Source organism: Epinephelus moara, chromosome 24, assembly GCF_006386435.1.
Source record: "Epinephelus moara isolate mb chromosome 24, YSFRI_EMoa_1.0, whole genome shotgun sequence".
Taxonomy (NCBI): Eukaryota; Metazoa; Chordata; class Actinopteri; order Perciformes; family Serranidae; genus Epinephelus; species Epinephelus moara.
The window spans coordinates 35,867,804-35,886,073 of NC_065529.1; the positions used below are offsets into that span (position 1 = coordinate 35,867,804).

Genomic DNA, 18,270 nt, shown 5'->3' on the forward strand with positions numbered 1-18,270 from the left:
TTGTACTATTGTTTTTTTATTGTATGTTTTTTTATCTTGTTTTGTGGCTCTGTGGACCTGATCTGTGTCTGAAATAAAGTATATATATATATATATATATATATATAGTATATATACACACACTATATACAAAAATTCTTGATCTTTCTTGACTTATCTCAAAAGCTTTCAAACAGCATGCCAACAATGAAAACCCAATGTTAAGAACCTTGAATTTAGTATAAAGCCTCAACAACACTAGCTCAAAAGCTAGACTCGAACATTTGCTAAGCATTTTTGAGTGAATGGATCATTTTAACATTGAGAAATAGCTGATAAAAATGATGTAAAACAGACAAACCACAGCTGACTCCAATTTCAATTGCAGACATGCCCAAGTGTTGAAGGTCTTTCAGTGACACAGCATTTACAGTAAAAAGAAGACTTTTGGGGCCGAGTTTATTCAGTGTGGATACAAAACACAGAGCAGCAGAGAGAGAAAATAGAAATAGTATCTTTAGTATAGGTAAATATAAACCTTCATTTTGCCAGGTAAGTCCTGTTGAGAGACCTGAGTACATAGATACATAAATAACGACATAAAACAACCAATTTAAAAAGTACAATATATCCATCCTTCCATTTTCATCCGCTTATCTGGGGCCGGGTCATGGGGTCAGCAGGTCCCTCTCCCCAGCAGTGCTTTCCAGCTCCTCCTTGGGGACCCCAAGACGTTCTTAGGCCAGATGAGATTAATCCCTCCATTGTGTTCCGGGTCTGCCTCCCACCAGTGGGACACCTGTAATATGAGGCATCCTGATCAGATGCCCTAACCACCTCAACTGATCTCTTTTGACACAAAGGAGCAGTGGCTCTACTCCGAGCTCCCTCTGGATGTCTGAGCTCCTTATCCTTATCTCTAAGGCTGAACCCAGCCATCCTACGCTTGTATCTGCGATCTCATTCTTTTGGTCATTATCCAGAGCTCCAGACCATAGGTGAGGGTTGGGATGTAGATGGACCAGTTAATCGACAGCTTCCGGCTCAGCCGCCTCTTCGCTACAGGCTCCGGCACAGCGTCTGCATCACTGCAGAGGCAGCACCAAACTGCCGATCCATCTCACGCTCCATTCTACCCTCACTCTTGAACAACACCCAATGAGCAATGAGTCAGTTAAAACAAATTAAAAGCAGTCAGAGTCAAAATCAGTCAGGTTTTTGACTAGATTTCGGAATTGACTCATTGGAACCAGAGTATCAAGCTTGAGAGTACACTGGAATTGATTCCAGGTGTAAGGTGCAAAGAATCTAAAAGCAATCTTTCCCAAATCAGTGGTAGTTCTCAGAATCTGCAGTACTAACTGGTCCTGTGATGTGTGTTATGTGTTACAGCTCTCCACCCAATAAGTGATGTCAAATATGAGGGCAGTTTTTGAGGAAGAAAATGCTGGAGGAACAAATGCTGGTCCCTTCTAGTAGAAAGAGAACCCATTTTTTGATAAAGAAAACAATGATGAGCACCACAGCTTGTTAGCAGTTGTAAAAAGAGCACAATAAAGCTTCCTCTATATGTCAGTAAGAACAATCTGGGTAGTGTTACTGTACCTTTGAGATACAATGTATTTGCAAATTAGTATTATATCAACATAATTTCTAGGTAAAAGTGTTGCTGTGGTGTTGCAATACATTTAAATAAAGTCAACAATATATCGGACATGCCTCATTTTGTGAACTGATTGTCCTCACGTTTATTTTGTGTCAATTTACAGATCCATACAGACTCAGACGAAGGCGAGGGTAACATCAAGTACACTATCTCTGGAGAAGGGGCAGGCTCCATTTTCATCATCGATGAGCTAACAGGAGACATCCATGCCACAGAGAGACTGGACCGAGAAGAGAAGGCTTTTTACACACTTCGGGCTCAGGCCCGGGACAGACTTTCCAACGACCCTCTGGAACCAGAGTCAGAGTTTGTCATCAAGGTCCAGGACATCAACGACAGCGAGCCCAAGTTCTTGGAGGGCCCCTACATCGGCAGTGTGGCAGAGCTGTCACCCATTGGTAAGTGAAGTTAGACAGGGATTGTCTGGAAAGCTGTTTCAAGCTCTTGAGCTCAGGGTGGCCCCAAAGGTGCACTTACTGAGACAACGTTGCAGTGGCTGGTGTTGTTTTCACCCTGTGAGTCTGCGTGTGTGTGTATGTGTGTCATCATGACAAAATGTGGTGCTGGTGACAGAATGGAGGCCAAGTTTGAAGATGGGTGTGGCAAGGGTGCTGAAAAAGGCAGGGTTGGACGTAGGAAAGGGGCCATTGACCCCCTACCTTACACCCCTGGCCCAGAGTCTTTTCAATGGTTCAGTGTGCAGGATTTAGGGGGATATATTAGCAGAAGTGGAATACAATATGTATGTTTTCTTTACTGTATAATCACCTGACAATAAGAATTGTTGTGTTTTTGTTACCTTAGAATGAGCCGTTTATATCTACATAAGGAGCAGGTCCTCTTCCATGGAGTCCGCCATGTTGCGCCAAACACTGGCTCTAGATACGTTTCACATCAGCCGCTGTAGTTAAAAGGCCCTCAGCAAAAAGAGCACTGAGAAAACACTGTCTTTTTAAGGTGAAACTGCTTTTTTTTTGTGGTTTTAGTAGTGGTCCGTTTGTTTTGGAGAGGAGGAGATCTCTACGGATAATTTGGCTCACAGTGAAAACCTCCTGAATGTCTGGATCGAAAATAAGGTGAGCATACAGGACCACGCCACAACAATAGGTCATTTAAATGTGTAATTGTAATTCAGGAGGTGTTAGTTGTTGAGGACTGGTGAATGGATGGAAATGGGGGGTGGAGGTGGAAGAGGGATGTCTTCTGTTAGGTTGATCTGGGAGGATGTACTGGAGATCAGGCAGAGGGAGACTCAGTGTGTGGGTCCTGTCTCAGGCGTTTTTCTGCCCGAGCTGATTACAGGCCCCCCAGATGGTACCTAGAATGAGACATGGGAGAGGTTTGCGCCAGACTGAATAAGAAGAGATGAGGGGAGATGGGAAGAGAGGATGAAGGAATGTTGGTAGGGAGGATGATGTATGAAGGGAAGGGAAAGGAAAGGGAGGGTGGGTCAAGAAATCTGAGACTAACAGAGCAGGATGGGTTGACTAGGTATAGGTAGGCTTGGCAGATAGTCAGAGGTGTGGTTGAGGCATGGCTCTGCTCCCCAACCTAAGTTAACAAATGAAAAAACTGCTTTGTTCAGTGTTTAAATCACCTTGTCAGTTTGTTTTGAAGAGGAGGAGACCTCTGCAGATAGTTCAGCTCCTGGTTAAAACCCCCTGAGCGATGAACACTGGAGGAATTCCAACCAGGAGAAGTTTAAGCTGTCCTCACCGCCAGATGCCACCAAATCCCCCTGAATCTTACACTCTGTTCCTTTAAGTCGGGGTCTATCTATCGCCCCTGGAGTTATCCCATTGCAACATGGTTTCAAGTATTACAGCTATTTTCGTTCTGCATAACCAGGGTTTGTAACATAATGCTTTGTCCTGGGCTCAGGGGAAGCTAGAAAATGCCTAGAGGAGCAGAATGCTAAAATTCTCTTCCATTGTGGAGATGGAGAAAAAAAGCAGACAGGAGATGTTAGATGAAAATAGATGTGGAGTCAGTGAATTCACTGTGGATGAGGGGGAAGTATAATGGTGACATGGACATTTGAGGAGGATCCCCACATGGACTCTGTCAGAGCTGTTACGTGTAGGTAGGAATTATATGGAAAACGAAGGAGACGTGCAGGCGTATAAAGAACGGAGAGGCAAATTGCATTACTCCCAGACGAGCTTTGTGGCTGTGTTCTGACACACTGTTATGAGGCAAATGATGAAGAGGGGAATAAGGGTGAAAGAGGTGCAGAGGAAAGGTGCTTCAGAGGAGCTGATAATGGCGAGGGTGCACCATATTTTCATGGAGGCTTTTGACATGGAAACCACAAAGCTTTGAATCTTGACAAACACAGTTTTATTGTGAGCAGCAGTATTAGCAGCACCCCATGGCTGCTTAAGGTTCTCAGCCAAATGGAAAAGACAGGTGAACCAGGGTGTCAGGGGTTTCATTAGCATGGTATTAATGTCAAAGACATCACTGATGTTTAATAAACAAAATTCTGTTCAGCTGCCAAGCGAGGTCACAATACCATGTGTGTGATACCGGGTCGTGCAAGTCTGTGTGTGTGTGTGTGTGTGTGTGTGTGTGTGTGTGTTAATGCATATGCAGTGGAGGTGGGGTGCTTCTTGTTTGAGTGACTCCAGGAGTGGTGCAGAATGGAATGGCTCTTCCCTGTTCAAGCCTGATTGGAATTAATTCCTGCTTCCTCAGCATGATCCAAACCATGGGCATTTCTGCCTACAGTGCTCTCTAAAACTGAATGAGGTGTGTGTGTGTGTGTGTGTGTGTGTGTGTGTGTGTGTGTGTGTGTGTGTGTGTGTGTGTGTGTGTGCGTGCATGTGTGTGTGAGTGCGAGTGGGAGGGAGAGGCAGTGAGAGAGAGTGAGGGACAGAGCTATTGAAGGGTAAATAGGGGAGCGATAAATAGAAAAGAAATAATGCAGAGTTTTAGAAAAAGATTCCAAACCTCAGGAAGCGAGAGCTGTTATCTCCTCAAGAAAGAGAGAAATGGAGTCACGGAGACCACGCTTAGTTAATGTTAGTTAATGCAATCTTAATGATTATGACCCCTCCACTTTGGCTGCTCCCCCTTGTTCGACCCTGTCGCACCTCAGTCAAATTACACACTAAATGAGTGTGCGGTTCATGTTTTAAACATCGTTGTAGAGCACTAGCCCTAATGAGGTAACAGCTACTGCTTAGTCAAGCATTCTCCTGCCCTGTCCCTGTTTCTTTTCTTTCTGCTGTTCCCCTGTTGAACATCAGCTAAGGCCAGCAGTATTTTTTTGGCATGTCAGTGATAAGGTCATGAGCACAATGACAATAACCGAGGGGAGTGAAGAGAAAATAAAGGTGCCGGACTGACCAGCTTGACTGTCACATGTCACTCACCCGGCTCATGAGCTTTTTCTTTTTTTCTGCACTTTGGCCTCCCATCACAGTGTTTGAAGCATCGCTCAAATAAGAGGAGATTATCAGTGAAAGGAGAAGGCTTGTCATGTTCTGTTTTTCCAACTGCGAACGAATTCCAAAGCAACAAGAATCATCTTACTCCCGAGTGTACCCAAGGCCCGATAAAGCTTTTTCCTTTTTCTTTACCACAGACCTCTATTGTTGCCCAGAAACTAATACATCACTGAGGCATGCTGTTACACTGGCTAACATGTTCCTTAATTACAATGAGCGTGGGCACTGCGGTTTATTTTTAAGTCAGTTTCACATACAGTGTCTTGTTGCCGTGAATACTCACCACAGCTGCAAATGTGTGTTCATCCACGACTAAGAACAAACCCCAACAAATACGCTTTTTTCTCTGGTTTGAGTAATATTTGCTACAAAACTGCAACACCTGCTGTTTTATGAAATTATTTAGCTATCTTTTTTGAAAGATTTACAAATGTGGGGCTTAGTGCTGTAGACAAAGACGATGAGTCAGAGAATACTGCGAGACAGTGTAAATGTATTGTTGGTTTTAGTCAGTGATAACACTAGTTTTTCATTGGACTTGTTTGACCCTTTGACACCTGAGCAAATTGGCTTGGTTTCTTTCAAAAACATGGGAGGAAGGGAATGAGCAATGGAAGATGAAATGACTCCCCCAAAAAGCAAGAAATTAGTAAAACGAGTAAATTAAAATAGTAAAAAATATTAAAAAAGAAAAGAAAGTTAAATTAAATTAAAATTGTAATTCTGTAACAGAATTTTAGATAATGATAACTATATTTATAGTTTTCCCTAGCTTTTTTAAAAACAATTTTCTAAATCTATAATTTTTTTTGCATTTGTGAAATATTTCTTATTAAGTTGCTCCTGGCCTTTTTTGCCAATGTTTTTTAAAGCAATTGCACCACACTGTGATCAGGGTTCAAAGGTTTCAATACTTCCGAAAGGCGTCTGAAAGCAGCGCAAAAAAAGTGATGTCACTCAGGGTTTTAAAGGGCTAAAGGAGACTTTGCCAATGTTCCACCAGCTTTGTATCTTGACAATATTGGTAGTGTGTTTAAATGAAACGTCCAGATCTCCCTCCCCATCTCTCAGCTCAAATAGCGGATTTTTGCTGGCTCCGGACTTTATCTCAAACAAGAAATTGTACTTCCACATTTTCGTATGCCTGACATCACGACACAAAAACTGGAGAAGCGGATCAAGAGAGAGACTCGTCTTAGAACAAACTCAGAGCAGATTGTAAAAGTAGGTAGTACTGATCAAATATAAACCAACATTCTGTTAGTGTATTGCCTATTTCTTGCCTAAAGTGTCTTCGGAAACATATTTTAGCGCACTGTTTGGCTGTAACACAAGAATTTGTAAAGAGGAACCAGGCGTCTTACTGTTTCCCTTTATTGTAAAAACATACATAGAAAATACTGAGTTCAAATGGTAAAACTAAGCAGTGCTGATAAAATAGGAACCAAGATTCTGTAACTGTGTTGCAGATTCTCACTAAATGTTTTCAGAAACACATTTTAGTTTATTGTTTATCTGTAAAACAAGAACATTTGTTACCACCTGGCAGCCAGATTGTTGGTGACGATTCTCAGTCATCCAGGTCATGGTAATCTTAATGGCTTTATTGTGAGGCTGGGCTTGCGGGAGTTTCTTGAAGATGTTTGTATCTCTAATTCAAGAGGCTTCTTCCTTTTTGAGGGGCAGCAGGATTGTTTCCTAAGTCAAAATGGAAAGACTTGCATTCATTGTTCCGATGTGGCGTAGTGCATTTTGTTAGTTGTAGGTTCTGTGCCTCTTGAGTAAATGCTACAGCCCCTTCCTCTGTTTTCTCTGGTCAGATAGCACTGATTTTAAAAGTATTGGCATCTTTCTTCTGCAGAGACAGGCCAGTTTTATATAAAATGGTCATCTTTCCAACAGTGAAGTACTTCTTTAGAGAATCTAAAGAAACACCCGCTGTTTATTTGCTTTTGCATTATGTCCTTTGAGCTGTCTCAACCGCGTCCACAATTTGTTTAATTTCCTTCCCAGCTGCGAGCAGCTCCTCTGTTCCCTTTGTGCGTCACATTGTCCGATAATAGCGTCCGTTAACGCCGCAGAAGCATGCTGACAACTTTAATAGTGTGGACTCAGTTTGGTCACTTTCTCTGTATGAGCGCACTATATACTCAGAACCTGGTTAGAATCAGTACTTTTTATGTGATTTGGACGCGGCTCCTGTGATCTGAGGCAGGGTTGTGTTTTATGCCGTGATAGAAGCAGGTTGCGAGCATTAGCCACACCAGTGATATGCTCACTGTGCTGTTTTACGGCCAACTATACAGCAAACTGCTCTGCAAAACGTGAGGCCATAATAGTAAGAAAGTAATCAGTAGTCTGCTGCCTGAGACATATTCATTTTTACTTATCACTCCTGTCATGTCTCCCAATGCACGTCTTTGTCATAGCGTTACAGCCTTCACCCTTTGCCATCTCTCTCTTTTTGCAGCTACCTGTCTGTCTGTCTGTCTGTGTCTCTCTCTGCCTGTTTGCTCAGCATCTGCTGCCGTACCAAAAATAATACTTGTGTACATTGTTGGTTTGTTGGGGTTGGTTAACTCTGAAAAGGAGAAGAGAGGGCAAATAAAATAGGAGCAGCAAAGATGATGATGAAATGTGAGGGCCTGAGCTTTGTGTTGTCCTTTGGAAAATGTGCGGCTAATGAAATTGCAGTCTTAAATCAAATTTGTAGCGCATGGGTGATTGAATGTTGCTTTGAGAACCGTGCATGTCTTTACGTCGCGGCAGTAGAGGGAACATGGATGGAGTCGCTCTGCTAGCTGTGTCCTCTGACTCATGATGATAAAGACTGTGAAAAATTGATTTAATACAGTGTCTTTGTAGAGGACATCCTGGACTGAGCACAACCCAAATGAAACCGACTAGAAGATGTGGCTTTGGGATTTCTTGTATTAATTATATCCCAAATAAATGTGTTGTATTTCTTTATTATACAGATTCCAAATCTGTGCTATGTAGTTTAGTCGGAGCAAACTGAGACAACAGTGTGGCCTACAGGTAAAGAGCTTCACTGACAAATGACAGTTTGCTGGCTCACTTATCCCCACCAAGGAGGGGGTATTTTTAGGTAGTATAGCTGAGAGAATAAAACACACAAATGCTGAACAAATGACTTCACCAAGACTTATTCTTATTCAGTAGATATCAGCATAGTTTTGTGGGATTGGTGTGTGACTTGCATAGTTTCCAAAGCTTCTCCAACAGTGTACAGTGATAGGAATACACTAACAAGCAGGACAGTGGATCAGTGTTTAGCACCACAGCTAAAAGGCCCAAGGTTCAAGCTTGAGCAAGGCTAACTGGGGCCTTCTGCAAATACTCTCTGGAGTTAGCATATTCTCCCAGTAGTCAATCTGTAATCTACTGGCCAACTGTGTTTCCTTGCATCGCTCCCAGTGCATGCATGATTAGCAGGCTGAGGAAAAAATGGATACAGCTGTTGTCTGGTCAAAGAAACACATTTAAAATATAAAAGTAACGGACACCAAGAATTATAATGAGGTGCTGATCACTGGCAACAGACTTGATTGTTGAAATGTAAATGTAAATCTGTTATTTACTTCAATATTTGCCCTTGTGGTAAGCTGTATGTTGGAAAGACCATGAGCATTAAAAACTCGCTGAACACAGAAGTACTAGTAGATGTATCAACATGCCAGTAGCAGCTCATTCTGTTGAATTTAATCATCCCTGTTCCTCTTTAAGTTACATTGAGATTGAAGAGGTAACCCTCCCCCCAAGAGGAGGTAATTTGGATGTGTTACTTTCGAGGAGAGAACACTATTGGATCCACCATCTGAGAACCCTGTCACCCCATGAACTGAATTTAGATTATGATTTGAAATGTTTTCTGTGATGTACGTCTGATTGTTTGATATATAGTGAAAGCTGTTTATTTAGAGCTGATGCATTAACTTTTGGTATCTATTATCACTTTTGTATTTAACCATTGTTGAATATGGTGAATTCAAAAAATGTATATTATACTGAAATGTGGTAGAATATGTTGTGGTTGTTGTCATTTGTATTGATGACACGCGATTGGCTGTAGCTCCTGACAACGTTCTGGTGTAAAGGTATTGATTCATTGAGGGCCTCAGTGTAGTTTTTTTGCTCAATCTAATGCTGTGGCATGATTATCTAACCACTGTCAGCTGTGTGACAAAGGTGTGACCCATATAACAGATCAGTGTACCTGTGTCTCAATATGCTCGTTGATTTTGAAGAAGGCTGAAAGGCTGAAACATCATCAAAACAAAAGAAATGCATATAGAGCCAGAGTGTGCGACACTTGTTTTCTACAATCAAAGAATCACATTTACCTGTGTGAGAAGCTGCGTACATTTTACCGACATAGAGGTGCGCTGGAGCAATGAATCCTTCATCTTCCTTTTTTTTTCATTCCTCTTTTTGGTACGGCTGCATGCCCCTGAGCTGAACTTTTGTCTAAATTTATTCTGTAGGTTACCTGCATTTTGAAAGCTTTATGCATATGCACTGCATGTATATGTGTGTGCACCTTTTATGTGTAAAGAAAACTGTTCTATCTGATAACAGTAATGCAGTTTTAATTGCTTTGTGTTACTAGTCACATATTTTAGTATGTTTTTCAGGCTTAAAAGAGGTCAAGATGTGTTCTGAAATAAAAAAAACTCTGTCTATTATAGATCTATTTGATTAATGGATGCTCACTTAAAAATCAACAGGTCAGCTCCCTCTTTATGGCTCACCAGCCTCTGTATTTTCTGAATAATAATAAAAAAAAACAGACTCAGCATCATGTAAATCACCGGCGATGTTAAAAGCTAATGTTGTCTCATGTCCATTTGCGAAGTAATGTTAGGGGTACAGGTCCGTCTATTTAAAACCACCCATCCTTCCATTATAAAACACCTCAAATTCATCTTTGGTAAAAAGCTGTGTGTCATCCTAAAAGTCCCAATAAAATTCACAGAGACCACTTAAAATTGCATAATGTGTTCACATACAAAGAGGGAGATGACCCCAAATGCAGATTCACTGTTTTGCAGAGAAGCTCACAAACACACTGTATGGAACCAGAACAGACAGCCAGGTAGATAAAGGCTGGAAACAGGGGGAAACAGTTTCTGTTTAAAGGCTTAAAACACATCCTTTCCCCTTAAACCAAGGGTAGGCAACCTGTGGCTCCGGAACCACATGCGGCCCTTTCACCACTCTCCAGTGGCTGCCTGTGGCTTTGACAAAAATTTTAGAGAAATTAGTAACGGCTATTTTCAGCATTTGGATTTTCATTTTTCACTGTTGTAGGCCTGTAAGATTCTTACATTTCCCATTTCGAGGCAATTGAATTGAATGCAGCTGGACTGGACAGGACGGTGGTCGTTGGAGTTGTTAGAGTCACATGAGGCCATTTGTGAACGACCATTGTTTTTGTGACTCTAATGACTCCAACAACCACCGTTGCAGCATTAGTTTCAACGACCGTCACCATTGGAGCGCTAACAAACAAATGACATCACTGGCTTTGTGAAGACCTCCTCAGAGGTTAAATACCTGGGTTTTTCCACATAAGTTTGTCAGACTAGTTCCAGCCTAGTCAGACAAGCATGAACTGATGAAGCCTCTTGGATAAGAGGTGAAACGTCTTCTAAGACAAAACTAAGTCCAGTTGCGTTCGATTCAATTGCCTTGAGATAACTATGACCTGGATAAATGAGAATATCCACAGGTACATTTCCCATTGTAAAAATGTGTAGCCTATTCACAAACAAAATAAAAAAGCTTTTGCATTTTATTTATTAAACATGTGCCAAACCTCAATAACAATTGCTTGTCTTGGATCTCTGTAGTAAAGCTAGCTATTTCAGATTTTTTAAAAATTATTGGAGGACAGTAGAGAATTTAACAATGCATGGACAAATTTGTTTGCTTTTACCGCCAACACTGCAAAGTTGAAGTACCAGACAATCATAAATAGCCAACTGTGAAGTAGCCACCTTTTGGTAAAACATAATAATAAAGACTCATTTAGATCTATTAGTAATGTTAGTGGGTGAATTCAGACTTGCTGTTACCTTCATTATAAGGCTTAAATATGGTTTGCGGCCCCAAGCAGATTTCTTGAGAGCTTTTTTGGCCACAAATGGCTCTTTTGATAGTAAAAGTTGCTGACCCCTGCCTTAAACCAACCAACAAAAAGTAGAGAGTAGTGTTACCATAAAGAAGTGTTACCATAGTTGTGTGCATCTTTATGTGTAAGGATATGAAAAGGTGGTGTATGGTATATGAGTCATTTAATGGAGCTGGTGGAGAATAGGTTATTTGATCTTGGCCTGATGGTTTCTTGTAATGACAATGAAGGGTTTTGGAGAAAGAGAGCAATGCTTCATCTGCGTAAAGGCTGACTTTAAGTAACGCGCGTGAAGGTGCAGATATCTTCTATGTCTGTGTTTTTTCTTTAAGTAAAAGGGAATAATAAATGGATGGCAAGGGTCAATGTGGTGCTTCAAGAGAAGAATGGATGTGGTTATATATAGATTGTCAGGGAATATACACAGAGGCCTTCAGGTCCTTGTGTTGTTATAATGGAAAACTAATGTGTGCAGTTGAGAATTCATGTGGTGGTTTAGTGATTTGGGTATTTTGGCTTGTTCTTCTGTGAGATGCAGCAGATAATAGAGCTGAGCTGCTAAATTTGAGTTGTGTTTTGTTAGCTTTAATTTGGCATACAACATTTGAAAATCACTCCTTATTTCTTGAAGAGACTGTGCAGGTTTCCCTACAGATTTTTTTTGTTTTTACTGTAATATTGGCTATGTTTCCTTTCTCATTTAACTTGATTTTCCTTGTATTTTTCATATTTATTACTGTTTAAAATTTTCAGACCTGAGTCTGTTAGGAATTGAGTTTTCTTATTTATACTATCATTTAATTGAGGTTTGTTTCTCTGTTAATTCTGGGTTTTCTCTGTTGCTTTACTTCTTCCACTAATGCTTTCTAATTATTCAGTTTAAATTCCAAATTAGCTCTCCATTCCTCGTGTTTCTTTGTTTATCAAGTGTGGGATTACTTCTCCTCTCAGAACTTTTTCCCAAAGTAATATGGGGCTTTATTATTTGCTTGCAGCAAAGCTTACAGATGATTGAGAAGTGATTGAGACAGGTGAGATTTCTTTGTAAAATTGCACTCTCAAGACTGCAAAATCCACTTAGCTGAAAATAACACATATTTGTTTAATGATAATTATGAGTGTCTTGTGACCTTAGAGAATTGTGATTCTGCATGTATATTTAAAGAAACGTGATGGACATTGCTTTTTAGGCACTACAATAAATACGTGTGACGGCAGAATTAAACAGAAATGGGAAAATATTTATTTCCTTTTCTTGTGTTACCTCAGGCAGAGTGTGTCTCATAGCACTAACAGATATGTGCAAGAGTTTAGGGCTCTGAATTCGCAGTCCTTTCTATATGAACAACAGCTTTTCTGTGGTGTTAACAGTGAATGTTAGTACCACGTAGCTTACATAGGATGACATGCAGGGCTAATGTTTATGTTTTGGAAAGCCTCCTCATTAATATTTGAATTTGATCCATCTCTTTTCCCTCTGGTTTTCCTCAGCTTGGTAAGTGTTTAAATATTGATGTAGCTTTGAGCTAGGCCTCAAGTTTTAAAAACCCAGAGGCTAAAGTAATGTCAAACTGGTGTGCTGCCAGACAATGCTGCGTAGTCATATAGTTCGTCATCTTCTACAGCTAAAGAGTTGATATACTGAGTTTTTAGACACTAATATCTAGCACACATACTGCAGAGACATTATTGGCGGTGACACAGTGACACCCCAAGCTAATGTTTATGCTCTACACGCACAGCTAATATTGAAGTAATAAAGACAGGCCTTTTCCAATTTGAAATCAGTATTACACCGTGTTACAACATGCATACCAAGACATCCATCACTCTGCTTTTCTCTGTCTTTATGTGAGCTGACTGTATAAGAAGCACGGTTTGTTAGATTTGAAACCATTTAGTCACTGAGGCAGATATCCTCTCCCACCACTCAAAGGTCAGGTGACAGCGAGAGAGTCGGGTGGAAATGTGGCTAAGAGGGGCAGCTCTTGATGGTGGAATCACAACAGGGTGAAACGTTTCCACAGAGCTAATCCTGTGATTGATGTGGTTCCATTAGAGAGGACCTGAGGACCTCTGAGTGGCAGAGATGTGGCGCGACACGACATCTGCGCCATAGCCTCTAACCTCAGGTAACACTGACTGACAAGTCTCAGTGTCCAAAGAACAACAGGCAGGCAAATAGCAGTCTGATAACAGACATTAAGCTGACCACTATCCTCAGCTATTATCTGCTAATGATACAAGGCGATGTGGTGGAGAATTACCAAACACAAAGAAAACAGACAGAGTTCAAAGTAACACAATGGTAGCCTCGGACTGACATTTATCCGATTCTTTATCAAAGGCACAGTCTAGTATATAAAGCCAGGTTAAAGAAATTGACAAACCACAAAGGCCATTAAGCAACAGAGATAGGTTTTAAGATGTCCTGCACTTCTTTTATCTACTAAACAAATGTCAGCATCTGAGGCTTTCCTGCATTTCCCAATGCCTCAAGGCATGTTATCTCTGTAAATGCTGCAAGACCCTGTGCATTTTTTAGCATCATTTTAATTTAACTATGTTGTAGCAGTTTGTCTTTGGACTTAAGGTGTGTTTTTACAGTAACTGTATTGATTTCAAGTATCAAGCACACGTAACAGTGCATGATGTCGGATTTAGGGGCATTTATTGGTAGAAATGGAATGCAGTATTCATTTTGAAATTTGCCTGAAAATCAGAATCTTTGTTTCGTTACCTTAGCCATGTTGTTCTGCAGTAGTTCAGAACTGACAAATCAAACACAGGCTCTAGATAGGGCCATTCACATTTTCACATTGGCCTCTGTCTCCTACACGCTTGGCATATGGGAGAAGTTTCAGCTCTGCAACCTCACCTTGATGCCACTAAATCCTACAGGCTTGACCTTTAAGGCCCAATCCCAGTGCACCCCATCCCTTGCCCCTACCACACAACTCTTACCCCTCTGGTTTGCACAAGGTAGGGGTCTAGGGGTCGGGTGTCAAGATTCTTGATGGGAAGTAGGGTTAGGGTTAAGTGTTAGGGTTACATGACCCTCCGAACTGCGGTTTTTCCAGAGGCACACTTAAGATTTTGCGTAATGAGAAATCATCAGCAAGATGATGATGTTCATGATAACCATCCAGTTATCTTAGTTAAATGTCGCTTCAGTGTGGTACAGTCCTTTTCTTTACAACAAGCATAACAAAATAAATGGCTAGTATGCTAATGTCTTCGTAGCTAATTAGCTAGCTAGCTAATGTCACATTGTTATTGCTGATTTGTGCATGACAGTCCTAGAACTTGGCATATTTCTATGCCCCCCCTGCCTCCTCACAGCAAAGTTGCCTATATTAGTCTACAGACCACTGCTAGTTGCCTGGTAGTGCTTTTGTATTAGGTGACTTGTTTGATCAATTGAGAGCGTGACACTTAAGTTGTAAACAAATCACAAGCATCCTGACAACTGCAAAAGGATGCCTTCAGCCCACACAAGACAAATCTCCACAGCAAAAGACGGCACATAAGTCCGGCAACACTACGCATCTATAACTGCTGCTGATGTGTCTCGAAGGGTTGTTTCATTTCATAGGGGAATGTTTCAACCTGTTCCTCTTGTAACTATGTTTCAAGGGGCAAGGTGGCTCTCAAACATGAGGAGTAGGGGTAAAAATAAGGGGTAGGGGTAAAAATAAGATATGGGATTGGGCCTTTGTTCGACTGCAGACGACAGCACAATTCCCAAAAAATTAAATATGCTTTGCAGTACACCTATCTGTGCAGGAATATCTGCTACTGCAAAAGGCATCTCGTAGACAGGTGCTTCATAAAATACCTCAGGTGAGGCATAGAGATTGACAAGACTGAAAGCTCAGAGAGCAGCATAGGAAAAGCCTTGTGGAATGGACTTTCTAAGTGTCTTCATGAAGGTCACTGCCTCATATATCACTGTGTACAAAGGTATACACAAAATACACACAATAACTGGCATTTGAAGGGCGTTTGTGGTGACTGACACAGAAAATAGCGCCAGGCAGAATAAAGCAGTAAAAGAGAAAGCCCCGTCAATAATGCTTGACCAGTGTTTTTCTGACTTTTTTTCGTGACACCCCAAAAAGACTTTTCCCAGTATTGTTTTAGCAAGTGAGGTGGAAATCATGGCCTCAAACCAAAAACTAAGAGGCCTTTGAATGACTGAAGTTGTAATGCAACAAAATAAAGCATTTAGTCAGGGTTACCTCTGTGGACAAGTTGTTCAAAACATGTCTTATTTCCTTTGATTTTTCTCTTTCTGTTATTTGACCTTTATCTCTCTGTCCGTCTGTATTTCTCTCTCTTGCTCTCACCCTCAGCATAGTCAGCATGAGAGATAACCCCCCCCTCCACTCCTTTTGTATGTAATAGGAGAACTCCACAAGGGGATTAAAGTAATAATCACCCTTCCTGTTGCTGTGGTCCAGAGAGGTTGCCCAGGAGGCTGCAAATTGCTGCAGTCACCATTAGGACAGCCGGGGCCTGTCATGCTAACAGAAGATGAGACATTTGGAGCAGCAGGATCACAGGAGAGAGCAATGCGACAAGGCAGGAGCAACTTACAATCAATATTCTCTGCCAACCACCTTTATGTATATGACCAGTAACATCCACCATTATGTGCTCGACCACAGTGCTTGACATAATTGATTCGGGCTGATGTGCGTGTGTGGTCGTGTGTATGAATCAGTGTGTAAGTGGAGGAGAGTGGGACGCAGAGAGAGAGAGAGAGAGAATGAATGAGTGATTCAGTGTGTGAGGAGGCATGGAAGATGTGTGTGACAACAGCAGGACGATAGATTCGCAATTGTGAAATTGATTAAGGCTCTCACTTTACTGTAGAGATACGATCAAACAGAGAAGCACAGACACTGTCTGAGGTTTCCTGGGCAGTATACAGTTTGACATTGTGCAAGGAAGACGCTGTGTCTGTAACAGTGATGTTGATACCTGGCCTGGAGATACAGGGAGGTGATCAAATGTAATGACAGAAGTATGGACAGGTTTCTGCACCTTAATGGGTGTTTTTGTAGGTCGAGATTTAACAACTTTTTGTCTTTTTTTTGTGTGGAGACAAATGCTTAAAGGTATACTATGCAAGAATTGACAGCTTTTGTTTGTAAACAGTATTGCCAGTGAAAATGAAAGCCAACCCCAGCTTTGTACGCTTGGCGTTTCAACTCCCTACACTTGCGTTTTTCTGCCACGTGTCCAAGATTTTTGTGGCTTTCTCTCAAATGCATGCTGCTAACGGTCTGGCACCTGGTTGATACCTTTTTATAAAGTTCCAGCCTCATCGGGGCGCCCATTAGCTCACCTGGTAGAGCAGGTGCCCCATGTGCAAAGGCCATAGGTTCAATTCCAACCTAAGGTCCTTGGCTGCAACAACACATTCTCACTCCGACCTCGTCACATATTGACTTTTGGTCATGGACTTTCCACGTCCACATACAACATGACAGCTAGGTCAAGGTCAAGGTCAAGGTCCAATTTACCCTGGTACCCTGGGTGTGTTGGTTGTTGACATTCTGGGACTTTGTGTCAAGTTCTGCCCGTTACATGCATTGTCTTCTTTCAAAAAACACCTCCGTTTTCACAAAACATTTATTGTTTCTCTTTCGAAATAAATGCACTACGTCAGTACAATACTGCAAATTGAAAAAAAGAACAGGGTTTGGCTTATGAATCTTACGGGACGCGAACACCGCTTTCTCAGGTGAAAGTTGGTGTTTGTTGGACCCATCCACCACCCCTCCTGTCTGCCCCAATCGGACTATCGCTGCCTTAACTTTCGTCCTTGTCCCGCCACTTTTCCCCTTGACGTTGCCGGGCATTGTTAAACTATGATGGCAACTGGCCGCATATCATTGTTGGTTCCTAACACCACAAGTCACCAGCCAAGCGCCAGCTTTCAACGACTTCGATGTGAGACCAGGCTCTTGCTGCATGTCATACCCCCTCTTACTCCCCCTATCACACTAAATTCCGACCTCACCCTTGTGCTTTGCCCTGAAACATTCCAAGCATAGCAACAGATCTCCCTCCCAACTCATCAGATACCAGTGTTTGGTCAGTGGCCGTTGGCGTCAGATACCTAGGCACCCTATAGCAGCAGTATGAGACGCACCAACAGCAGCATTTCGTCACACTCCAAGCAACTGTCGTAGTGGGTATAGTAAGAAAGTCCACACATGGTGGGCGGGAGGGAAGTGGATTGTTCAAAATAATTAAACTGGCCTGGGGCCGAATTATTAAATACCACAGTATTGATATGCTACGACGTTAACGGATCTGCCACCAGTATTGAAGAAATTCATGAGATATATTTCTTGGTCATTTGGTTACATAAACATTATCTTTTACAAATTTCATCTCCCCAGCTCCGTTTCTGATTTGCAATAAGATTAAGACATTCATCACTGATGCATTTTTGCTGTTCAGTCCAGAGAAGAGCTCTCTGTGTCAGAGCCTCACAGCCTGCTGCATGTGCGAGGGGCGGGTTGGGGCCAGCTCTGCCACTCTGTGTCACAGAGGTCCTGCTCTCGGTGACAGCGGAGAGAGCAAAACGCTCTGAAGTATAGTTATACTTCACAAGAGTTGATGCCGACACTGCTTCTGACCACAAGTTCAACAACTCCTTTGCATGTAAGGGCAGAAACCCGAGCAATCTGTCGAAACATCTGGCTTAAGTGCATCACATACAGCCAGAGTAATGCACCATTTTCAACCGCCTAGCACGTAGTTCATCTTCCTTTACCCCATCCATGTCCGGTATGTTATAGTCTATAATAGTAATTCACTCAGGTTTCTGAGGTTTCTATCATTTTTTCCTGTTAAAGGGTTTTTGGGGGGAGTTTCTCCTTATCCGCTGTGAGGGTTCAAGGACAGAGGGATGTCGTATGCTGTAAAGCCCTCTGAGGCAAATTGTGATATTGGGCTTTATAAATAAAATTAAAAATTGTAATTAAATTCTAAACAATGCT

At 41.7% G+C, this 18,270-nt stretch overlaps 1 protein-coding gene across 1 annotated transcript in view; it reads left to right on the forward strand.

The window, feature by feature from the left end:
• The window catches only part of LOC126385482 (cadherin-22-like), a 246,946-nt gene that overhangs the window by 149,556 nt on the left and 79,120 nt on the right, over nt 1-18,270 (forward strand). Inside the window, exon 4 of the mRNA XM_050037217.1 lies at nt 1,749-2,043. Coding sequence (XP_049893174.1) covers nt 1,749-2,043 — 295 coding nt within the window. The remainder of the gene's footprint in view (nt 1-1,748; nt 2,044-18,270) is intronic.